The sequence below is a fragment of the Adiantum capillus-veneris genome, chromosome 9, assembly GCF_014529385.1.
Source record: "Adiantum capillus-veneris isolate H3 chromosome 9, ASM1452938v2, whole genome shotgun sequence".
Lineage (NCBI taxonomy): Eukaryota > Viridiplantae > Streptophyta > Polypodiopsida > Polypodiales > Pteridaceae > Adiantum > Adiantum capillus-veneris.
Window position 1 is genome coordinate 151120164 of NC_140939.1, and position 27172 is coordinate 151147335.

At 39.1% G+C, this 27172-nt stretch overlaps 1 protein-coding gene across 1 annotated transcript; it reads right to left on the minus strand.

The window, feature by feature from the left end:
- Positions 1 to 20878: 20878 nt before the first annotated feature.
- On the minus strand, positions 20879 to 22696 carry LOC147451379 (uncharacterized). The gene is made up of 4 exons (XM_086520614.1): positions 22629 to 22696; positions 21919 to 22072; positions 21329 to 21640; positions 20879 to 21121 (listed from the first exon to the last, which is right to left on the minus strand). Exons 1-4 carry the CDS (start codon positions 22694 to 22696, stop codon positions 20879 to 20881), a joined length of 777 nt encoding a protein of 258 aa, XP_086376740.1.
- Between the last annotated feature and the right edge of the window lie 4476 nt (positions 22697 to 27172).

Consider the following 27172-nt stretch of genomic DNA (forward strand, 5'->3'; position numbering starts at 1 on the left):
CAACGCCGTGGTTTTTCATGTTTGAGCGTCGCACTACGAGTGTTGCTACTATTAAGTACCTCTTGTAATTAGAGGTCCAAATTCAGAAAAGATTGGGAATTGACCTTTACAGGGTGCAAACGACTAGCTAAGCAAGTTCCATGTCAAAATGCTGTCAAACATGGATCATAATCCATGTAAACTTTGACCATTTGGGGTTATATTCGAGTATCAGGTGGCTAATACCATTTGAGAGAACTTTCCCAAAAGGCACAATAGCAAAATATTACAAAAGGCTGGTCAAATCACCAAAACATGAGAAGGTAGTCAAAAACTGCAAATGAGACACAAAATTTTTCTTTTGATTGGCAAAGAGTTGCTCGAATCCAAAAAATGTTTGGGAGAAAATAAATGACACTGCAAGTAACAAACATGTCAAATTTGGGGTCCACATTTGATGGAACATGGGATTGTGATCCATGTACCTGTTCTAATTTAAGTTCAAGAAGTGGGTGAAAAAGGGACAAAAGAACTTCGAGACCAAAAATCTCCAAGCAAAACTAGGTTTGACTTTTGGGTGACATAAATCAATCCAAATCACAAAAAATCATATAGATGAGAGCAGTAGACCGTAGACCAAGCGTAAGCTTTGTACCAAGGTTCATCAACATCTAGCACTAAGATACATGGATTGCTACCCAAGTTCTTTTGTCAAATATTGAGCTCAAACTTTTATCAAAGCTAGAGAAAGTCACAAGAATCATAGTGGTCTTTTTAAAATTTTGACTTGATTTGTGGATTTCACAAGCAAACTAAAAGTTTTTCAAAAAGTGCGATAAAATTTTGTCAACTTTAGATTTGGAATGATAGAGTAGCTACAAACTTATAGCCACAAAATAGTTTTTTAATAGATTGCAAGAGCTAGAGTGTGCAACTCAAAGTGCTATCAAGCGGAAGATTTGGATGTATCAAACAAGGTAAGTAGTCAAGGTTTTTCAATAGTGTTCTCGTGATAATTAGGTAGACTCTCTCAGAGTAGAAACCTTGCTCTAGAAGACCAGGTTAGTCACATTTCGACCAAAGATAGTGTTAATCAAGGACCTTTGTGAACCTAGAGCTCACTCTAAAGGAAAATATTTTTGATACTTCTTTAGAGTGATCTTACACCTACATGGTTGAAGGGTTCAAGAGTGTGAGTTTCAAGGAGTAAATAACCATGGGAGTAGGACCATCCCAACCTACACCAACGATGAAACTACCACCCTTGAAATATCAATTGGGAAATGAACAAGGTGCAAAATTTTACAAATATGGTATGGATTGCTACTGTGTGAAATTAGAAAAAAGACCTAATGAGATCAAGGACATAGTTCTTGTGGACTATAGTGGTGATCAATACTTTGATGATGAGGGTATCATGTACTTAGTTGTGTAGAATCCCTATATTTGTGGACAAATGGGAATTAATGATAAGGTTGATCCCAAAGATAAGCCTCCAAATTCAGACATTCCTAAAGCAAAGCTTCAATTGATGAATATGGCAGCTCAAGTCAACATGGATAATACACATGTGGGATTGTACAAGTATGACAATGGAGAGAAAATTCTCCATTACAAGTGTGACGAGACCAACATTAGGGAGTTACCGGGAGCAAAGTTTCTTGTATGTTTTTACATATGAAGAAGGTAGAAGTACCCAAGTGATCATTCTTGATAAGTATGGATGAAGGTACTCTTCAATAGATCGCAAGGAGCTCAAAAAATATATTTTCTTTGGAGGACCCCTTCATTAGGGCTATGTCACTCAGGGTACTTATAGACCATTTGTCTTTGAGACAAGACCAGCTATCACAAGAGAAAATCTTGTGAGAACTAGAGTGGAAGATTTTTTTGTACCTAGATAGATAGGATCCTTGAATTTCAGGGTTTGAATGTCCACACATAAAGGTAGTGATGCTCCAGACACTATCCATAATACAAGGGTTCTAGACACTTAGACCAAAGCTAGGGATGTAAGGCCTGATGAGAGAAACACGGAAAGAACTCGCATCAAAGTTCCTAATGGTAGATATGAGGCAAGAGACATTATTCTAGGAAAGCCTATAGTAATAAGAATGGTAGCTAGATCATGGAGGATGCGATCTTCTCAAGTGGCAAGATTTTTTTCCAAAGGTACAATGGGTCAAGGGATCCATACACACATGTTTCACTTTTTAATCAAGTCTTAAGAGCGGAACAAATTACATATTTCCACACTTAGTACAAGGGATTTGGATTAACTTGGAAGGAACATACTTGACTTGGCTCAGCCCATTAAACAATAGAGATTTCCCAAATATCAAGAAGCTCTTATGAGAGTTTGCATAGGAATTCTATAAAAGAGGAATCAAACACAATAGAAGTTCCCCAACCTACGCCTTTAAGCCAAAGGATAATGAAAAAGTGAAGGAAGATTTGCTTCGCTTCAAAAAATATATTGAGATCTATCTAGTGCAAGAGTTGTTGCAAGATGAATGATTATCAGTTCTCTTCATAAAGGGCTTGAGGAACAAAACTCTCAATACAGATTTGCACTTGAATATGTGCATCACATTTGAGTAGGTCACTAGAGAAGTGTTGTATGTAATTGACAATTGCAAAACATACAAAGAGGTATCAAAAGACATGGATGGGTGAAAGCATGTTAACGTGTCGCGCTTTTTGTGCTACTTAACATATGCCAACAAGCACATCTTGTAAGCATAACACATGGATAGGACAATCATGTTTTTTCAAGTGCGTGGGCCACCATCATGCACTATACAAAGTGTATACTTGGACTTCAAAAAAATGAATCGTAATATTTTCAAAATCTCTTACAGTTAGCTTAGTCATTACGTTGAGGTAGCGATGTAGTCATGAAGCATGGAGGGAAGCACGGCGCAGGGGCCACAGGTCAGAGAGAGGGAGGAAAACGATTGCAAGAAGATACAAGCAGGTCTGCAGTTAGAGGCCAGCAGTTAGCCCAAGCGGAGGATAGCTCACCACTGGAGCCAGCCACCTCCTACAGCAATCTTGACAGTACTCCACCGAGAAGGAAGTCGAGGGCCAAAGGTTCTGTTGCTTCTCCTCCGCCCTGCAAAACATTAAAAGCTTCTAATTCCCAAGGATACCCAATGTCAAAGTACATGCATGTAGGGAAGGGGAAGCAGGACTCAGGTAATCTCTCTCTCTCTCTCTCTCTCTCTCTCTCTCTCTCTCCGAACTTCTTCATCCGAACTCCGATTTGGGTGATCTATAGCCTCAATCGAAGAGCACGAAGTCCTCTACGCATTGATGTAAAGACAGAAATTTTCAGAGTTATGGAAGGCATTTCTGTAGCAGCATTTTCGAAGTGAACAGGTTCAACAAAATTGATTCTCATCTCCTATTTTACATACAATGTCTTCCGGCACTCGCAAGGGTTCTTCTTCTTCAACAAGGTCCACAACCATTGTGAAAAATGATCCAAAATCTCCTAAGTGTGGAGATAGCAACACAACCACCCCACCAACGACATCGGAAACCATGATCATGGTGTACTTGGTATCATTGCAAGAGACCGTAAACAAACAAGGCGAAGACTAAGGGTACTTGTGGTTGAGAATGAGAATCTCAAGAGGACACTTGAGATGCAAACAACACGTTTGATGCAACTTGAAGAGGAGGTCAAGGAATGTAAACGCTCTCTTGTGGACTTGAATGCTTTGAAGGAGCGGATGAGCAAAGTAGAGCATGACCATGTATTGAAAGAGGAGAAATTTGACACTATGAGCCGGGATGTATGCGACATGAAAAATGTATGCACAAACAAGTCTTGGGCTGATATATGTGGTAGCAATGTGGTTTCTAATTCCTCACTCATGCAAGCTATGGTTCAAACAAAGAATTTTGAGAATGTGGATGTGGAGGAGTTGAAGGAACGGGAGCGACGTTCCAAGAACATTGTTATTCGTGGAAATCCCGAAGAGAAGTTAGAGACACCTCCTTCTCTTGCCATTGTTATTGAAGATTTCTTCAAAACCCACTTTGGCATGTCCGGAGTTATGGTCTATGGAGCACATAGAGTGGGGAAGCAAGGATCTCCTCGCTCGGGAGAACGTCCAATTGTATGCACCATTCTGGATGAGACCAAGCGAAAGATTATCCTTGATAATAGTTGGATCTATTTGAGGGATACAAAATGTTTTGTATGTGAAGATCGCACTATTAAGCAACAAAATATGCGTCGCAAGGCATATGAGGAAAAGAATAATAAAAACAAGGAGATCTCTCATGAAGAAAATGTGCCCAAGGAGGAGGCAAGTCTCTCAAGCAAATAGGGATGCGTGACCTATGAGACCGAGTTACAATTGAAAATATGCTTTTGGAATTGTAATGGATACCCATGGAATGCGGGGGTTAGCATTGATGAACTAACAAGCAAAGCCGATGTTGTACTTCTTGTTGAAACTTGGAAGCATAATACACAAGGATTAACGACTTGGAGGATTACAATGTACATTCATTGATGTGGTCAAAGAATCTCAAGCAACGAAGAGGACAAGGAGGGTTAGCATGTATGGTTAAGAAAGGACTGGAAGATTTTGTATCAATTGTGAAAGATGACAAGTACAAACGTTATGTATGGCTGAAAATTATGACACCAAAGAGAGCACCCATTTTTGTAGCCGGTTGCTACATTCCTCATCATGATTCTCCCTTTTATGCTTGCATGGATAGAGATCAACCATTTTCTGATTTGGAAGAGGACATTGCTTATTTCAAAGGTGAAGGTGATGTTATTGTATTTGGGGATATGAATGCTCGCACAAAAACATTGCAACATGATACTCAACAATTTGATATGCCATACATTTCAAGGGAGTTGGAGGAAGTTCACTTGTATGATCGTACTTCAATGGATGAGAAAGAGCCGGATCACTATGGAAAGTTACTTTTACACATGTGTAATAGCACTGGTATGCTCATTGCCAATGGTGTATCTTTGTGGAGTGGAACCAATGGATTTACATGTAGAAGACATAATGGGGATAGTGTGATTGACTATATGCTACTCTCTGAAGCCATCCTGTATCGCATAAAGAGTTTTATGTTTGGTCAATGGACCCCGGAATCCGACCATCGCACCTTATGTATTGACCTTTCATGTGGAGAAGAAACTAAGCATGATAATCTCAGCCAGAGGAAAGAGAAGTTATCACTATGTATGGATTTCAAACGGGCACCAATGTACATTGAAATGGTTGAGCAAAAATTATGGATGACAAAGATTCAATGTGATGCACCATTGGAAACTACATGGGAAGCTTTCAAGAAAGCTATTTGTTCTTCTGCGGAAGAATGCTTTGCCATAAAGCATCTCCATGGTATCAACAAAGATAGATCACGCAAAAGGTGGTTTGATAAAGAATGTCAAGATGCTCGAAAGTCCTTGATAAAGCTTGATGTAACTATGGACAAAGACAACTATCAAAGTCATTTGCATACATACAAGGCATTGATTCAAAAGAAGAGAAGAAGATGGGAAGTAAAGCAACAAGAATTTCAAGTCCAAGAAAAGGCACATGCATGTGGAAGATTTTGGAGAAACTTGAGAGGCAAGCGGGTTGAGAATTTTGGTAACTTGAGTCTAGTGGATATGTACACACATTGTAGGCAATTATATGAGCAAGAAAATACTGAAAAAATGCCATTTTATGGTTCACTCCCATGTATGCCGTCTTTTTTTACTATTGAGGATGTATGCGGTGGGCTTGAAAAGTTGGCCACTCTCAAAGCGGGAGATCTTCAAGGTATCAAGCCGGAGATGATCAAATGGACGGGAGATTTTACCCATGAGTGGATGTGTGATATGTTCAACCTTGCACTTCAACATTGTATGCCTTATGATTGGAGTACTAATTGGGTTAAGCCTTTGCATAAAGGAGGGGATGTAAAGAATGTAAGCAACTACCGGACTATAATGATTGGGTCTCTTATGGCAAAGTTGTTTGGGTGCATAGTGGAGTTGAAATTGAGTGATTGGGCTGAAGAGAATGACAAGCGTGAAAAGGGACAAGCGGGTTTTTGTCGATGCCATAGCACCATTGATCATCTTGTCACTCTTCGTGTTCTCATGGAGGAAAGTCGGTTGAAAGGCAAGCGATTGTATTGTTGTTTTGTGGACTTTAAGAAAGCCTTTGATATGATTCCACGTAACAATTTGTGGAGAAGTATGGAAGAACTCCAAGTGCCAAGTGAGTTTATGCTTACGGTTTCTCGAATCTACAAGAAGGTGATTTGTCAATTGCGCATGGGAAGAGAAATTTCAGAAATTTTTGTAAGCACTATTGGGGTTAAACAAGGATGTCCATTGTCACTAACTCTCTTTGGTCTATGCATCGATCAATTGGAACAAATGGTACTTGACTTTATGCAAGAAGAAGGCATTGAAGAGGTCACTATTTGCAATGCGGTAATCATGCTTTTGTTGTATGCGGATGATGTAGTGATTCTAGCACACACTTTAGAAGATGCACAAAAGCTTATGGTTGTCCTTGAGAACTTTTGCTTGCATAGTGGGCTGATTGTAAATGAATCCAAAACAAAGGTTATGCTTGTGAAAACCAACCATAAGGAGAAGCCATGCATTGTGTACAACAACGAGACACTTGAAGTTGTTGAGAGCTTTAAGTATCTTGGCCTTGAGGTTCCATCCAATCACAAGTGGCATGAATGTGCTATGCGTCGTTTGGAAGCGGGAAAGAGAGCATATTATGCATTTGAGAACATGTGTAATGCGGGAAACATCCAGTGTTGGGTTCTCAAGAAGTATCTTTTTGATGCATTGGTGACACCGGTTCTTCTTTATGGAGTTGAAGTGTGGGGCGGGATCATCTCAAAGTCTACTTGGAAAGAGTTTGAGAATGTCCAAAAGCATTTTCTTACAAACTTTCTCCAAGTTAAGAGACAAACACCATATATGCTCCTACTTCTTGAGTCGGAATCTCTTCCAATTGAGGTTATGGGCATGGAAAGGGTTGTGGAGTACATGATAAAGATGCGTCACTCATCAGCCATACACATACTACATCACATGTAACTTTGGTCCCATAGGTCATATTTGACCTCCGAGGATGATAATAAAATCTATCTCTCTCTCTCTCTCTCTCTCTCTCTCTCTCTCTCTCTCTCTCTCTCTCTCTCTCTCTCTCTCTCTCTCTCTCTCTCTCTTTGTCCCTCTCTTCAATGAGGGGGCCACATTTGGAAGTTGTAAAACAAACGAAGCATGTAGGGAAGGGGAAGCAGGACTCAGGTAATCTCTCTCTCTCTCTCTCTCTCTCTCTCTCTCTCTCTTCAATGAGGGGGCCACATTTGGAAGTTGTATAACAAACAAAGCATGACACATTTCTCCAGCATGCCCCGTACTAATCTGTTAGTGAATCCTCTCACCCATGAGAAAATTGTCTTGCTAAGAATATGCTGCAATCAACACAAACGACTATGCATTCAGCTTATAAGCTTGTTTTTGCAGTAGCCCCTAGCTGCAATCTAGTTGTGGATTATCTCACACTAATCAGGTGCTTGTGCGTTGCCTTAGGCATTCAAGGTGCATGCTTAGATGATTGCATCTAAGGAGAGCCAGCACAATTTCCTGTGTAGAAATTACTTGATAGCCCTATTGTAGTGGGGTTCTGTAAGGTTTTAATCTTATAATAAATGTGTGGTGCGCAGGCCGATGGAAATCTCCCAAGATGAATATCCCACTAGCTGCATGAAAAGTTTTGTGTAACATCAGAAGAGTTTAATGTTGTCCATGGATGGTGTCCACCCCAAATTGGTGACGAGGGAGCAGATTACAGATTTGGAGTGGTTCAATGTATTCAGAGAGGTGAAGGATTGCAACAAATATCACTTCAAATCCAATAGCATTCGTAGCGACATGTACGACCAAATACTTCAGCTTCACTACAAGGTGTGCCAAATACTTCAGTCTAGTGGCAATTGCAAGTGGCTCAATCATGCAGTTTAATTGGGCTGAGTTTGCCGTCCAACATTTGTAGGACCTTTTAAAAAAAGGATACTATGATTCCCATGTTGAAAAGTGGAGGGTGCGTAATACCCACCCCTCAAGTCAAAAAACAGAGGAAGTCTCTGTAGAAACAAAGGACGATTGCACTAGCCAAGTAGCTCCGAATGTTGTTTCTGCTGCGAGGGCAACACCCCTCTCTATTAACAAATCTCACAAAGTGATAGCAAGCCTGTCATATTTCGGGCTCTCTAATTTGCAGCACATCATGAGTGCAAGTGACCATCTCATAAATTGACTGCAGGATGCTAAACAGCAGCTCAAGAATGCAGGTTAGGATCTTGAATCTACTAGGGTTCTGAAAGAAAGCCATGATATCATTAGCCCTGTAGCACTTCTTATGAGACAGAAGCTTCGTGATGCTGAGAATAAATTGCGGTGTTTAGGCCTCATTGACATTGTGGATGCAAGGAGAGAAATAGAGCTCAAGGTAAAGATTGAGACACTATAAGAGACACTGGATGGTTTGGGGTTTCCTCACAGTGGAGGACACCCCCACTATTGTTGATATTGACATAACCTGTCTTCGTATAAGTACCGATGGTTTTTGTGATTGAACCTTATGTCTTGAGTATGTGCACAACTATCCTATGTACTTACTATGCCTCTGTTTTGATTGGTTTGTAGATTAATTGGAGGTACAGGAAGAAAAAGTGCACGCCTGCGATAGTCAATTGCAGCTGCTCATGCAAATAAGTAGGATGATACAAGTCTCCTTCATCCCCACTACCCTATGCAAGATAGCTATGGACGCTTTTACAGAGTGTATAGGAGGGGTATGCGATGGGACAACAAGCAACATGTGTACTGGATGTGGTCTACCACTAGAAGGACCCAAAATCAGTGCAATGGTCAAAATGCCATGTGAACATATCTATCACCTAATCTGCTTTATTTCTGCATGCTCCCTAGGGACCGAATGTAGAGCTTTCACCTGCTAGTAGAGGATACCAGCTGAATGGTGTGGCAAGGTCACAGGGCAAGGAGCTTCAATCACACAGAGTTCTGGTAAGATAATGTTAAGGAACAGTTATCCAACATTGATTCCTACACTAGCCCTGTGTATGCTAGTTAGCATAGAAGGTATGGTGTCTAGAATATTGTGTATGGTAGTTGGCGAACCTAGTTATGCTAGTTAGCATACTATGAGATACAACTAGCATACATTGTCATGGTGGTAAGCATACTGTGTATGCTAGTTAGCACAGCTAGTCATCCTAGCTAGCATATTGTGAATACTAGTTGGCATTTTTTGTATGCTAGTTAGCATGTTGTGTATGCTAATAGCTAACAAACTATGGATGCTAGTAGCTAACAAACTATTCATGCTAGCATAAAGAGTTTCCCAATTAGAGACAAAGTATGCTAATCAACATATTAAATATGCTTATTGGTGCACAATTTGCTAACTAGCGAACAAGGTATGCTAATAGCATAAGAAGTATGCTAATTAGCATATTAAACATGCTAATTAGTATACCCTGTATGTTAGTTAGCACACACAATGTGTTAATTAACATATAGGGTATGCTAATTAGCATATTTAATATGCTAACTAGCATAATTTTTATGCTAATTAGAACACTCTGTGTGATGGCTAGCATGCAAGTATGCTAATTAGAAAAAAGGTATCCTAATTAGCATGCATAAGCATACCCTTTTTTATAGTTATCATACTTGCATGCTAGCCATCATACACAATGCTCTAACTAATTAACATCTATGCTAGGTAGAACATTTTGTATGATGGCTAGCATGCAAGTATGATAAATAGAAAACAAGATATGATAATTAGCATACGCAGTATGCTAGCAAGCATTCAAAGTTTAGTTAGCATACCTTCTCTGCTAGCTAGGATAATGTGTATGCTCGTTAGAATACCTCTATGCTAGTTAGCATACATTCTGAGCTAGCTAGCATAATGTGTATGCTAGTTAGCATACCTCTTTGCTAGTTATCGTAATGTGTATTTTAGCTAGCATGCACAGTATGCTAACCAACAAAGATGGTATGATAATTAGCAGAGATGTTATGTTAATTAGCATAACTTATCTTCACGTTAGCATACCATCTATGCTAGCATACATGGTATGCTAATTAGCATACAACTATGTATGCTAATTAGCATACCATGTATACTAATTAACATAGCATGTATGCTAACTAGCACAATAAGCATACCATTAGCATACAGACAATTTTTCCTATTAACATTTTATGTATTCTAATTATCAAACATTCTCTACTAGCTAGCAAACACACTATATTCACACTTCCTTGTTAAAATAGTTTGTATGCTAGTTAGCATATTGATCATGGTGGTTAGTACACTTTGTATAGTAGTTAGCATAGTTAGCATAGACAATATAAATGTCTACAAGATATAGATGCATAAGTAGCATAGACAATATGAATGTCTAGAGGATATAGATGCCTACCATACATGGAATGCTACTTGTCACAATATTCATACAAGCAATCATAATGGTATCGATGAAAATTAATGGGTGAATGGAATACACGGGTATCAATGATGTAGGATGCGAACCTGACAAGACACGTGTCAATCAAAGGAAAGAAGAGAAGCTCTATAATGATGAATCTGATGAGCTGGATAGAGAGCATGAAAGGGAAGATGTAATGCCACAACATGCGACAACGCACTAGGTTGCTCTGCAGATGGTAAAGAAACAAATGATGATGATGAAGATTTTATCATGATTACTCATCCCAAACCCAAGTCCCCTACAGATGATCAAACAAGCGTCTCAAAGGAGACAGTTAGGAGTGTGCAAGAGGAACGTTGGAGTGCTCAAGAGAAAGGTTTCTGGACTGATAGTGGGCTGACTGTGCAAGACGCCAGTGATGATAGCCGCCTGCAGAGTTTTGTAAACATAGTGAAATTAAAGAGAAAAGGTGGCCTGGAATAGATTCTGGAAGACCTTGGGGATGAGAAATGTGTTGCCCCTCCAAGCACCCTAGATGACATAAATGAATGGAGCAGAGGTGAAAAGAAATCCATTCGCTCACCTGCTTGCAAGAAACTATGCTAAACTAGGCTAGAGAGAGAGAGAGAGAGAGAGAGAGAGAGAGAGAGAGAGAGAGAGAGAGAGAGAGAGAGAGAGAGAGAGAGAGAGAGAGAGAGAGAGAGAGAGAGAGAGAGATTTTATTATCGTCCTCGGAGGTCAAATATGACCTATGGGACCAAAGTTACATGTGATGTAGTATGTGTATGGATGATGAGTGACTCTTGATGCTCCAAAATTGTAGTGATGAGAGTCGCAATGGAGAGCCCACACTTTGGCTGGGAGAGGAAAGTGTGTAGGTCTAAGTTATGGCTGAAAATGTGAGAGAAGCAAGTTCGGATGTGATCAAAAGCTGAGCACTCTAGTAGTGTGTGGTACTCAGACTCTCGAACTTGCAGTGAGCATAATGTGCACAATCGATTTGACTCTTCTCCATTGCCCCAACGCCCTATCTTGCATCGAAGGAAATGGGAGCTAAGACGAATTGCTGCGATAATGCGTATCGCGGACAAGGGAATAGGCTCAAGCAAGTAAGTGTGATTACGATTTCCTCTCTCAGCGAAGAGCATGGTTTTGTAGTTGGGGGCAATATAGGTGGTGTAATGTATGAAGCGTGACCCACCGTATTTCTCCAAAGCCGTAATACATTGGCGTTGTAGAAAAGCTTCATTCACTTGAGAGTCAATTGAAGCATCATGTAGCAAGTGTAATGCATCCCATCTCCCAAACCACTTCTTTATGTCTTGCATCCATCCCGTGCTCAAGATCTTGCTTTTATGCGTCTTTTGAACTTTTTTGCTTGCTTCCCATGCAATTGTAGGAAGTCGATGTGAGGGGTTTTGACGCATCTTTATCATGTACTCCACAACCCTTTCCATGCCCATAACCTCAATTGGAAGAGATCCCGACTCAAGAAGTAGGAGCATATATGGTGTTTGTGTCTTAACTTGGAGAAAGTTTGTAAGAAAATGCTTTTGGACATTCTCAAACTCTTTCCAAGTAGACTTTGAGATGCTTCCGCCCCACACTTCAACTCCATAAAGAAGAACCGGTGTCACCAATGCATCAAAAAGATACTTCTTGAGAACCCAACACTTGATGTTTCCCGCATTACACATGTTCTCAAATGCATAATATGCTCTCTTTCCCGCTTCCAAACGACGCATAGCACATTCATGCCACTTGTGATTGGATGGAACCTCAAGGCCAAGGTACTTAAAGCTCTCAACAACTTCAAGTGTCTCGTTGTTGTACACAATGCATGGCTTCTCCTTATGGTTGGTTTTCACAAGCATAACCTTTGTTTTGGATTCATTTACAATCAGCCCACTATGCAAGAAAAAGTTCTCAAGGACAACCATAAGCTTTTGTGCATCTTCTAAAGTGTGTACTAGAAGCACTACATCATCCGCATACAACAAAAGCATGATTACTGCATTGCAAATAGTGACCTCTTCAATGCCTTCTTCTTGCATAAAGTCAAGTACCATTTGTTCCAATTGATCGATGCATAGACCAAAGAGAGTTGGTGACAATGGACATCCTTGTTTAACCCCAATAGTGCTTATAAAAATTTCTGAAATTTCTCTTCCCATGCGCAATTGACAAATCACCTTCTCATAGATTCGAGAAACCACAAGCATAAACTCACTTGGCACTTGGAGTTCTTCCATCCTTCTCCACAAATTGTTACGTGCAATCATATCAAAGGCTTTCTTAAAGTCCACAAAACAACAATACAATCGCTTGCCTTTCAACCGACTTTCCTCCATGAGAACACGAAGAGTGACAAGATGATCAATGGTGCTATGGCATCGACGAAAACCCGCTTGTCCCTTTGCACGCTTGTCATTATCTTCAGCCCAATCACTCAATTTCATCTTCATTATGCACCCAAACAACTTTGCCATAAGAGACCCAATCATTATAGTCCGGTAGTTGCTTACATTCTTTACATCCCCTCCTTTATGCAAAGGCTTAACCCAATTAGTACTCCAATCATAAGGCATACCATGTTGAAGTGGAAGGTTAAACATATCACACATCCACTCATGGGTAAAATCTCCCGTCCATTTGATCATCTCCGGCTTGATACCTTGAAGATCTCCCGCTTTGCGAGTGGCCAACTTTTCAAGCCCACCGCATACATCCTCAATAATAAAAAAAGACGGCATACATGGGAGTGAACCATAAAATGGCATTTTTTCAGTATTTGCTTGCTCATATAATTGCCTAAAATGTGTGTACATATCTACTAGACTCAAGTTACCAAAATTCTCAACCCGCTTGCCTCTCAAGTTTCTCCAAAATCTTCCACATGCATGTGCCTTTTCTTGGACTTGAAATTCTTGTTGCTTTACTTCCCATCTTCTTCTCTTCTTTTGAATCAATGCCTTGTATGTATGCAAATGACTTTGATAGTTGTCTTTGTCCATAGTTGCATCAAGATTTATCAAGGACTTTCGAGCATCTTGACATTCTTTATCAAACCACCTTTTGCGTGATCTATCTTTGTTGATACCATGGAGATGCTTTATGGCAAAGCATTCTTCCGCACAAGAACAAATAGCTTTCTTCAAAGCTTCCCATTTAGTTTCCAATGGTGCATCACATTGAAGCTTTGTCATCCATAATTTTTGCTCAACCATTTCAATGTACATTGGTGCCCGTTTGCAATCCATACATAGTGATAACTTCTCTTTCCTTTGGCTGAGATTATCATGCTTAGTTGCTTCTCCACATGAAAGGTCAATACATAAGGTGCGATGGTCGGATTCCGGGGTCCATTGACCAAACATAAAACTCTTTATGCGATACATGATGGCTTCAGAGAGTAGCATATAGTCAATCACACTATCCCCATTATGTCTCCTACATGTAAATCCATTGGTTCCACTCCACAAAGATACACCATTGGCAATGAGCATACTCGTGCTATTACACATGTGTGAAAGTAACTTTCCATAGTGATCCGGCTCTTTCTCATCCATTGAAGTACGATCATACAAGTGAACTTCCTCCAACTCCCTTGAAATGTATGGCATATCAAATTGTTGAGTATCATGTTGCAATGTTTTTGTGCGAGCATTCATATCCCCAAATACAATAACATCACCTTCACCTTTGAAGTAAGCAATGTCCTCTTCCAAATCAGAAAATGGTTGATCTCTATCCATGCAAGCATAAAAGGGAGAATCATGATGAGGAATGTAGCAACCGGCTACAAAAATGGGTGCTCTTTTTGGTGTCATAATTTTCAGCCATACATAACGTTTGTACTTGTCATCTTTCACAATTGATACAAAATATTCCAATCCTTTCTTAACCATACATGCTAACCCTCCTTGTCCTCTTCGTTGCTTGAGATTCTTTGACCACATCAATGAATGTACATTGTAATCCTCCAAGCCGTTAATCCTTTGTGTATCATGCTCCCAAGTTTCAACAAGAAGTACAACATCGGCTTTGCTTGTTAGTTCATCAATGCCAACCCCCGCATTCCATGGGTATCCATTACAATTCCAAAAGCATATTTTCAATTGTAACTCGTTCTCATAGGTCACGCATCCCTATTTGCTTTAGAGACTTGCCTCCTCCTTGGGCACATTTTCTTCATGAGAGATCTCCTTGTTTTTATTATTCTTTTCCTCATATGCCTTGCGACGCATATTTTGTTGCTTAATAGTGCGATCTTCACATACAAAACATTTTGTATCCCTCAAATAGATCCAACTATTATCAAGGATAATCTTTCGCTTGGTCTCATCCGGAATGGTGCATACAATTGGCCGTTCTCCCGAGCGAGGAGATCCTTGCTTCCCCACTCTATGTGCTCCATAGACCATAACTCCGGACATGCCAAAGTGGGTTTTGAAGAAATCTTCAATAACAATGGCAAGAGAAGGAGGTGTCTCTAACTTCTCTTCGGGAATTCCACCAATAAAAATGTTCTTAGAACGTCGCTCCTGTTCCTTCAACTCCTCCACATCCACATTCTCAACATTCTTTGTTTGAACCATAGCTTGCATGAGTGAGGAATTAGAAACCACATTGCTACCACATACATCAGCCCAAGACTTGTTTGTGCATACATTTTTCATGTCGCATACATCCCGGCTCATAGTGTAAACTTTCTCCTCTTTCAATACATGGTCATGCTCTACTTTGCTCATTCGCTCCTTCAAAGCATTCAAGTCCACAAGAGAGCGTTTACATTCCTTGACTTCCTCTTCAAGTTGCATCAAACGTGTTGTTTGCATCTCAAGTGTCCTCTTGAGATTCTCATTCTCAACCACAAGTACCCTTAGTGTGCCATTCTCCATTGCAAGTGCTCGTAAGTCTTCGCCTTGTTTGTTTACGGTCTCTTGCAATGATACCAAGTACGCCATGATCATGGTTTCCGATGTCGTTGGTTGGGTGGTTGTGTTGCTATCTCCATACTTGGAGATTTTGGATCATTTTCCACAATGGTTGTGGACCTTGTTGAAGAAGAAGAACCCTTGCGAGTGCCGGAAGACATTGTATGTAAAATAGGAGATGAGAATCAATTTTGTTGAACCTGTTCACTTCGGAAATTCTGCTATAGAAATGCCTTCCATAACTCTGAAAATTTATTTCTTTACATCAATGTGTAGAGGACTTCGTGCTCTTCGATTGAGGCTATAGATCACCCAAATCGGAGTTCGGATGAAGAAGTTATGATCAAAAGAGTGGACTGCTGTCTACTAGGTCAAAAAACAGCTGAGAGAGAGAGAGAGAGAGAGAGAGAGAGAGAGAGAGAGAGAGAGAGAGAGAGAGAGAGAGAGAGAGAGAGAGAGAAAACATTTAGAGAAATCCGTATTCAAACTAACCCTCTTTTAATATGCTAAGCTATACAAAGGGGAGAGAGAGAGAGAGAGAGAGAGAGAGAGAGAGAGAGAGAGAGAGAGAGAGAGAGAGAGAGAGAGAGAGAGAGAGAGCATTCAAAGAAATCCGTATCCAAAATAAATCTTAATAAGGTGTCTGAACTAGTGTTTGATATGGATGCTAGAGAGAGTAGATAGTTCACAAAAGCAACTCAATTAAAATCACTTCAAGAACATGCACAATAAAACCCTAGATGTCCTATGTCAACATATATTCTTGTAACAAAAAATAGAGAGTTGTTCAATTTTATTTCAACATCTTTTACATTTTTGCAATTCACAAAGACATATTCAATATGAAAATATCATCTCACAATGAATAACTAAACACCTAAAACTTACTCTCTTTAATATTCTAGGAGAGAGAGAGAGAGAGAGAGAGAGAGAGAGAGAGAGAGAGAGAGAGAGAGAGAGAGAGAGAGAGCATTTAGAGAAATCCGTATTCAAACTTACTCTCTTTTAATATGTTAGAAGAGAGAGAGAGAGAGAATTCAAAGAAATCCTTATTCAGACTTACTCTCTTTAAATATTATAGTCTATGGAGAGGGAGAGAGAGGGAGAGAGATAGATAGATAGAGAGAGATAGAGAGAGAGAGAGAGAGAGAGAGAGAGAGAGATGAGAGAGAGCATTCAAAGAAATCCGTATCCAAAACAAAGGTTAATAAGGTGTCTGCATTAGTGTTTGGTATGGATGTTAGAGAGAGTAGATAGTTCACAAAAGCAATGCAACTAAGGTCACTTCAAGAACATGCACAATAAAACCTAGATGTCCTATGTCAACATTCTTGAAACAAAAAATAGAGTGTGTGTAGAAGTCCAGTGACCTCTCTGCTCCATCTCTCATAGGTATATTAAGAACAATGGTGCATTCTTGATGCTCCTCCATTAAAAATCTTCGTGATGCAGGAAACATGCGAGGAGAGACTTTCTCCCGTGCCTCCCTATTGTATGTGGGAATAACAACATCCGCTCGACAAAAACCTCCCACCATGAGGTCAATTACCTACATATAAGCATACATTGTACACACTTAAATCAAAATCAAGTTAATAATGCACTCTTTCACAACAACATGGTATTTTGATTCACTTCCTCTAGGGTATCTGGGTGTCTATATCCCCCATTACACATGAGAGTCCATGTACGATGAAGTCGTAACCCAATCTTTATATCATGGGTAATAATCTCTCCAATATGTTGTGCAAGACATAGAGTCACAAAAAAGCCTTCATCTGCCAAGAAAGGTTCCGCTACATCCATCACACCTTGCACAAGAGAAGGCAAAAATATATTCCATAGTGGAATTTTTTTACTTAATTCACCTTTGAAAAGATGTTTAGAATGATTTTTTCAAGTAACATGGATCAAAACAAACAACATAAATAAAAACTTTGAGTAACCTGCTTGAATTGAGCCTAAACCATCCACCAACAAAGAAGTAGGGAAATCCGCAAAGATAAGACGAAACACCTCTCAACAAGGTGCTCCACAATGGTGATACAAGCCAAGACTTTGAGTGCTCAAAAAATTTTAATGCTACATACAAAACGTTTGTTGCTTAGTACACCATCCACCTTGAACATTTAATTGATGTTGATAACACAATCCACAAAACCTTTCTTTTACCTTTGAATGGAAAAATCATCAAAATTAGACATATCAACTAGAAGAGCATCTACCACAGTCAAAAACTGAAAACCTACAAATTTTCATTTAAAAATTATCTTAATTAAAAACAACATAGAATTGTTTTGAACTATCAAAAAAAAAAAAACAATTAGAAACTTACCGGTATTCCATGAGGTTGGTCGCCTTGATGAAGTTGGTCGCTCCATGACTCACTCAACCACTATTGAACACTTTTTTCATTGCTTTCTTTAGGCATGTCAATCTTTAGCCCTCCTAATGCATAGGTTGTTTTGATGTGGTCACCATGTTTGACCCACTTGCATGATTTTGATGCTCTCTTTGAGGAGGTAGTGAATGATTTCTTTCCTGTGTTCTTTGTGAGCCCCCATCCATAGTCAAGTCATGATTGTGATCCATGTCTTCTAAGTGCTCGAAAGAAACAGATTGGTTTTTATATTTGTATTTTTTCTCTTTCAAAAACTCTACCAAAAGAAAAGTTTAATGATATAATGAAAATTAATCTAGCATTTACAAACTTGAGTCATTTATAAAAAATAGAACATACTTTCTTGTGCATTTTTTCATGCATAAGAGAGAGAGAGAGATCAAATGCTAACGAGTGCAAGGCTAGTGGACTTGAATGATAATAGAGAAATTGAATATTATAATAGATGAACATAATAATATGAGAATAAAGAAATTGAATATGAGAATAACAAACTCAACTTTGCTTAGAATTAACTTGATGTTTTAAAAAAAGTGTTATACTTACTTGCATGTAAGTCTAGTTCTTGCTTTGGGATCACCCTCAAAGGGTAGTCCAACCACTATGGGCAAATTCTGCACTCCCGCATAGAAATACCCTCCTATACCATAGAACCGGGATACATGGTATTTTCATCCTCTAGCTTGACCAATCTTCAGTAACCATAGGCATAGTAGCAAGTGTACCATTTAAAACACATTCACACATCCATAACAACATTTAGTCTCTTGAACAAAATAATTTCAATAAAAGCCAATGACACTGTTGGTTCATGTGATTTCACCTGTATAAAATCCTTTTACAAGACTCTTGTAGCTATGGCATTTTGGAAGTGTCCCTGGCACTTTTAACATCTCCTATAAGTTGAGGAAAATCTTGTAAGCCATGATTTCTTAATTGCACCTATGGTAGTCATTCAAATCATAAAACAATGCAACATAATTTACATTTATTAGGAAAAAGTGACCGGTTTAGAAAACAACCTTGAAAAAAGCTTCGAATCCATCTCGCAATTTGAAATCTTCAACCTCCAACCTTCTTATTATCAACAAAGCTTCATCATGCATGTGAGGCCAGTAAACTTCTTTTCTAATATAAGCCCTAAAGTGCTTCACATCACCAAAGTGAGGAAAAACTGGATCTTTGGCCTTTGTAAGACTCATCATCTCCAATATACACTTTTTCCTTCATTATAAACAAAAAATATATCAAAAACTTAAACACCATATTATATAAGTATATTCATATACCGTTCATGTTAAAATTATATGCTCAAGTAAAATTTAACTCTCTTTTATGCGCCGCGTCCATGTTTTTAGTTGATGGTTTCCATCCCATACCAAAAACTGATGCCCTCAAAGATCTTGCCACTCCTTATTGAGCTGATTATCAAATGCAACACTCCTTACTTGCCAAATAGGATCCCAACTACCTTCCACAAGAGGAGTGACATGCATGTTAAGAGCTGAAAGAATCTTTCATCGATATGAAAAAGATCCCATTGTATCCAAGTAAGCAACATTGTCAAAACTAGGAATTAACCAAGATGCAGAATTTGTAGCCACTCGTACAGCTTCATGAGCCACCAAATGACATACAGGTATAACTAGAGGGTTGCGTCTTTGTTTTAAGTAAAATAGATTTAACACATCCTTCATAATCCCCAACAAGATTTTCTTGTTGAGAATGCTGGGCCACATCCTCCTCACCAATCCCATGAGACTCCGTTAAATTCTCATCTTCAGCATCCTCACCTGTTTCAACCTCCACTATCAACTCTCAAGGCTCATCTCCTCTTACAACATCCTCACTCTCCAAATGGTTAGAACCTTCCTCCACAGCAGCTTCGTCATCATCAAAGATGCATTTTCTACGTCTCTTTTACTTCTTACCTTCTTTTATGCTCCGCGTCCATGTTTTTAGCCGATGGTTTCCATCCCATGCCAAAAACTGATGCCCGCAAAGATCTTGCCACTCCTTATTGAGCTGATTATCAAATGCAACACTCCTTACTTGCCAAATAGGATCCCAACTACCTTCCACAAGAGGAGTGACAGGCATGTTAAGAGCTGAAAGAATCTTTCATCGATATGAAAAAGATCCCATTGTATCCAAGTAAGCAACATTGTCAAAACTAGGAATTAACCAAGATGCAAATTTGTAGCCACTCGTACAGCTTCATGAGCCACCAAATGACATACACGTATAACTGGAGGGTTGCTTCTTTGTTTTAAGTAAAATTGATTTAACATATCCTTCATAATCCCCAACAAGATTTTCTTGTCGAGAATGTTGGGCCACATCCTCCTCACCAATCCCATGAGACTCCGTTAAATTCTCATCCTCAACATCCTCACCTGCTTCAACCTCCACTATCAACTCTCAAGGCTCATCTCCTCTTACAACATCCTCACTCTCCAAATGGTTAGAACCTTCCTCCACAGCAGCTTCGTCATCATCAAAGATGCATTTTCTACGTCTCTTTTACTTCTTACCTTCTTTTATGCTCCGCGTCCATGTTTTTAGCCGATGGTTTCCATCCCATACCAAAAATTGATGCCCTCAAAGATCTTGCCACTCCTTATTGAGCTGATTATCAAATGAAACACTCCTTACTTGCCAAAAAGGATCCCAACTACCTTCCACAAGAGGAGTGACAGGCATGTTAATAGCTGAAAGAATCTTTCATCGATATGAAAAAGATCCCATTGTATCCAAGTAAGCAACATTGTCAAAACTAGGAATTAACCAAGATGCAGAATTTGTAGCCACTTGTACAGCTTCATGAGCCACCAAACGACATACATGTATAACTGGAGGGCTGCTTCTTTGTTTTAAGTAAAATTGATTTAACACATCCTTCATAATCCCCAACAAGATTTTCTTGTCGAGAATGTTGGGCCACATCCTCCTCACCAATCCCATGAGACTCCGTTAAATTCTCATCTTCAGCATCCTCACCTGTTTCAACCTCCACTATCAACTCTCAAGGCTCATCTCCTCTTACAACATCCTCACTCTCCAAATGGTTAGAACCTTCCTCCACAGCAGCTTCGTCATCATCAAAGATGCATTTTCTACGTCTCTTTCCCCCTCGTTTGAATGGATTGGATGCCTCTTGATCGATTGGATGCCTTCTATTGGAAAGACCGGATCTCAAGGTCATGCATGGAGAATCAAATGTTCTCTTGATTGACTTGTTGCCTCGTCTTTTGGGATCCATGAATTTCTACATTATCATAAAAAAGCACAACAAGATTAACATGGCCGTCAAAAAAGTCAGCTGAAATATCTACATCTAAAAACAAAACTAACCCATGACAAAGTGCCACTTAACCACTTGTTAATGCGGTTGCATTTCATGCTAAACACGCATGTACATAGTTTAATGCATTTCATGGCAAACACCCATGTACCCATTTCATGGCAAACACACCCATTTCATGCGAAACACCAATGTACGAGAATTTGCCCGATTTGCTGCCGAATTGCTGTCAGGTTTGCTTCCATGATGTATGCAGTCTGAACTTGCGGATTTGCGGTCTGGATTTGCGCCTAAACTGTGGATTTCCAGTCCAAATTTGTCGTATGGGTTTGCGTTGACCTGTCCAAATCTGTAGTCCAAATTTGCACTGAGTTGCAACCTGAATTGCTGCGCTAGGTCCGATTCTACTGCCTGAACTGCTGCCTGAACAGAACTGCCTGAACTACTATCTGAACCGCCTGAACTGCTGTATTGAGTCCAATTCTGCTACCTGAATAGAGTTGCACTGAGGCCGGATCTGCTGCCTGAACAGAGCTACGTTAAGTTGTGCTGAGTCTATTATGCAGAGCTATGTAGAGTCTCTTGCTGTTGTTGTGAATCTGATGCGCTGATTGCTGTGTTGTGATGGTTAACAAACCTGTAAGCAGAGCTCCTTAACCGTCAGTGCGCGCACTTATGGTTGGGAAGCTGCAATAGGTTAACTCTCATTTGCCTTACGTTAAGTCTCAATACAAAAATGAGCTGTCCCTCCTCCCTTGCACCCATGCCTCCACAGCTCGAGAACCGTCAGCGCGCAGGCTGACGGTTACCGAGCTGTGGGAGCATGGGTGCGGGGGAGGAGAAGTAGACACACAGATGGTACCTTGCTTCGGAGAGGCTTCACGCAAAAGTTGGAACAAGCAGGAGCTCCACGCTCTAGGTCAAAAAAGCTTTAAATAAGGTAAAACTTGATATTCTCCTGGTTTTTGGGTCAAAATTTGAAGCTTTTGTCGATAATCACACTAAAAATTGTGTTAATTTTTGGATTTTCTTAAATAAAAGCTCAAAATATAAGAAGGTGAACTCATTATCTATACATCTTAAAAAAAGATTATGATTTTTTTAATCCCTTTTATTGATTTTTTATGAGTTTTCTATTTTATATGATTTTTTTGTAATTTTTTGTGAATGATTTTTAAGTTTTTTTATTTTTTGTGATTTTTAAAACCCTTTTTGATTATTTTTAATTTTTATAGATTTTTAATTTTTTTAAAAAATCATTTCTATTCTTTTTTTTTTGTATTTTTTTAATATTTTATTTTAGTTTTCATTTTGTGATTTTTTAATTAATAAATCTCTTTTCTTAAAATTTTTCTCTTTTTTTTGAATATTTTTTTATTTGGATTTTTGGATTTTTTATTTGTTTTAATTCATTTTTTAAGTAGACTAAATTGACTAAAAAACAAAGACAAAAAATAAAACTTATATTTACCTGGACTCATTTGTTGTGAGATAGAAGTGCACTTCCAGTTGGCGGGGGTTGACGTGCACTGACAGCATGGATTGCGGGGCAGCCGGGGCTTGTCAGTGAGAGTGAAGGCGGGGCCAGGTTATGCATGCAGAGGAGGGAGAAGAGAGAGACTGCAGTGCGCGTTTCTTTTTTCGTTCACATGGGTGGCCTTCATGGCACGGGACAAGAGGGGATTCGTACTTGGCTGCAGCCAAGCGGGGGGGTGGGTGCGTGTCAATGCTCGAAAAAAACCTAAGTTTAGTCACTTTAGTGTATTCTCATTATCCCACCTACAAATTTTGGAATTTCCCGAATTTTGTATTTGAAGGTGAGAAAACCTACAATTGTTTGAAAAAATAGTGTAATTCGGTGTAAAAACCTTCAAGTTTTGTCTATTTAGCTCTGTTGTTTCACATATGTAGGTTTGCCAAGTTTTCGGGAAAAAGTTTTTTTTCAAGCATTGGATGGGGTCTGGCACACAGTACGAGGCTCAGCAGAGGAGTGAAGGCACGCATGTGGGGCAGAGGAGAGTTAAAGAGAGAGTGAGTGGATGGCAGTGTGAGGGGGAGGGTGGGTTCACACAGATAAGGCAAAAGAAGAAGAAAGAGAATCTTATTGTCGACAAAAACTATCGCAACCGACCGTAAAGATCTAGTCGACGAAAAATTTTTATGCGCCGAAAGGCACAGCGTTGACCTTGAAACCGGTCCTTTTTTATTATTTATTTTTTTATTCTCGAACATGCAAAAATACCAAAAATAGGCCGAAAATTAGCCAAAACTCCAAAAATTGCCAGAAAATCCCAAAATTTACCAAAAAAATCCATTTTTTTTATAGGAATCTTAGAAAATTATTGTCATTCACAATCAAGCATTGACAACACGCAAAAACATACCAAAATAGAAGTTTTTACCAAAACGCGATACTGTCCACCCGGTCCCCGAAAATAGGAAAACTCTCAAAACTCGGCCACGGGGGGCACATACGCGAACAAAAGATGTCGTAAATATACACACATGAACTAGCTCTAAAAGATCGTAAAATCAAATTAGAATTAACCAAAAAATAACAAAAATTATCCAAAAAATACCCAAAAAAATTATACAAATTCTCCATACATTGAGGAATAGTGTAGACAAATAAAATAACGCAACTGACATCAATTCAATTACCTAATAATTTTATCAATAAAATCAAGACTAGACAATTAGAGTGTGTAAATCACTGTTTTGAGCACAAAAACGTAGAAATTAATCATTACACACATCAATTATGCAATCAAAATATGAATCAATCATGCAAATTAAACACTTTTTTAAGGGACACACACACTAAAAAATTGGCACTTTTTACCAATCTTTAGGTGCGCACACAAAAGGATTAAATTTGTCAAATTTGCAATGTGACTTCACAAATCATTAGTTGCGCATCAGCACAACACAAATCAATCATCACAATTGATAAATTGTAACTCACACATTGATTTATATGTGCACAAACATGGGCAAAATAGTGCACACACACCTAAAATTAGCATACACACACTCAATTAAAATGCACACACACTTGATTTTAGTACACACACACACACACTTGAAATTGACCATCCAAGCATGCAATCAACTCAATTAGGCACCCAATTAGCAAGCTACAACCACCAATTAGCAATTGAAACTTGTCAAATCATACGCCACCAAATCTTAAAATTTTTGGCATTATGACAGTGTGAAAATGAATAATTGCAAAATTTTCAATCCATAATATCAACATTGCATTGCATCATGGTGGGATTTCTACACAATTCTACACATCCTTAGATTCTAGGAAGGTTGAGAATACCACCTTAATTACCTTTCTTTGAAGATCAATTGAATGGTCAAATGCTCTAATCCTTCATAGCAAATTAGTAAGTTATCTAAAATTAGTGAAATTAGGAAGGGGTTAGTGTGAAATTAGAGTGTATAAATACACAATTGGCAAGATACAATGACACATTAGGGAACTATGAACACAATGCTTCATGCACACACATTCAAAATCCACAAAAACATAAACACATAAGTGAAATTAGTAGTGAAACTAGTGAGGGAACGCATTTGATTATGCCACAATTACACTAGCGTAGGCCATCCTCCCCGGAAGCGGTGCCAAATGTTGGGGGTCCCATCGTTGCAATAGCTCCAATGACCAACAAAATTGTCAATACGGAGGGATGAGCTACCCGGCTAGGGCATGGAAATACTCACACGGTTAATGAGCTAATTGTGGCAACACAAATGGTTAACTCTATGAGGTGAGGCTCTCAGCCTATGGAGGAGCTAAGCCGCAATGAAGGGAAATCTCCATATCCACTTCTTTTCACCTCTAATCAACCCAATCACACACAGTACGATTGCAAGACACACACAACACTAATCCTATCATGCAACACACTAATTGCAAGCACACACACATAGATCTATCGAGCACCACACTCCAATCAAACCTACATGCACACACAAGAAAAAGAGGGCAATTACACAATATTAGAGAGGGATTAATCACTAATTAGTTAAGATCTAGCTAATCTAAGCATCATAGGCAATCATAAGAAGCATAATAGAGGCATAGTGAAAGAGAATGAATCATTGATTAGTATTGATCAAGTCTCATGAGCTAGGAGAAGCTCAAGGAATCCATAGCCACACACCTCAAGAGCTCTCACCAAAGAGTGCTCTCAACAAATGAGCTTGAGAACCCTAATTTTTTTTACACACTACCTTATATACCTAGGGTAAAAATATGCAAAATCCGGGCACCCAAGGCCTTTACGGCTCCACCACTTACTAGATCTGCAACCTAGGCATAGTAATTGACCTATTCTTTACAGCTTGGAACTCCCATTGAGCCCGTAACACATTAGAATTATTACAATGGCTTGAAATAAACCGGGAATTTACAATACGTGACCATTTTGGGAAAACGTGAAAAATGTGTAACTCCAATCTTTACTAATTCTTCACTTTGATCTTTGATGTGCATTCCTACTTCTTCAGTATTTAGCAGCTTTTGTTAACGGACCTTGACTCATTTAACAAGCATCTATGATGCCTTGGGTCTTGAAATCATAGAAGCTCATATCATAGGAGACCCATGGGATAGACAATATCAGGGCAAGGATAATGCTATTTACAGCTTAACTTGAGAAATAATTTGTCATGTTTCAAGAAGATACATAGAAAACTATGTAGAAGGTTTACAAATGCCAAACATCAACATTGCTACCCAAAGTGTAGCTTCACAATCTCAAAAGGTGAGACTAAATCAGAGCCAAATAGTTTTGAACTCTTACAATGAAGCAGGCTAAAGTGATCACCCTAAGAAGGGGGGAGCTGTAAATCCATCAAGCTCCTTTTATGTACCAAGAAATGCTACCCCAGTTAGAAGCCCTAAAGCCTCTAATCAACAATCCCCTTCAAGGTAGAAACCATTGAAAGATCATATGGTTGTTGGAAGTTTCCAATTGCATTAAGAAGAGAATGAGGGCTATGAGGGCCTCTTTATTTGGCAGTTTAAGGAAGTCAACCTTTAGTATTAAGAAAGTAGTCAAAAGACAACTTTTGAATTCAAACAAGAAAAACGGCTAGTTTATTTGAATTCAAAAATTTTCCCCAAAATGAAATTTAAAATCTAGCGAGTAAAACCATATCATGTAGCATATCTATGGAAAGAGCTCGATGCGTAGATTGCAGATCTACGATCTCCACTCATATCGGAGATCATATGTGGAGTTATGGAAGGCCGAAAATCCTAAAACTTTCCACCTCCTTTTTGGGAGAAAAGTGCATGCTTTGACCACTCTTACACATAGGTTTACACAAGGTCATGATCTTGCTGATATTCGTAACCATGCGCATCTTGATATGCATATGTGAGCTTGGTCACATGTAGCTGTTTGAACACTATGGACTTTGTCGGTTTTTGACTTTGATTTGTGGAGATCAGTTGAAACTTCTGTCCTTGATGAGCTTCATAGAGGAATTTATCTGCAGATTTTGATGAAATCTGGGTCCATTAGGAAGATAATGGGGTGTAGACGGGCCTCTTTATTTTCCATGAGCTTATGGAGGGGATTAACATTTTGACGAATAGGTGTACGCCCTCTATGGATGGTAAGAATGAAGTCAAAGACTATCTGAAGATGATGCAAAGCCTCAAGCTGCCAAAACAGGTACAAAATAGTCAAAGTCAATGGGAGCAAAAGTCCAGAAAGCTACACAAAGGTCACCACCAAAATCTCCTCCGAAGAGACAGATTCTTCCAGAAAGTACAATGGATCTATTAAGATCAAGATTTACTTAGATGCAAGTAGACAATGCTCAACAATCGCAGAAACTTGCAATATTACAACCAATGGAGTCAACATCAACAGAAGCACATGGTCAAAGCAAAGAGAATGTAGATAAAGCTCAGCCAAAGGACACTGCCACAACAAAAGCAGTCAATTCAAACACAAATCTTGAGACAATCAAGTGAAACATTGTTGG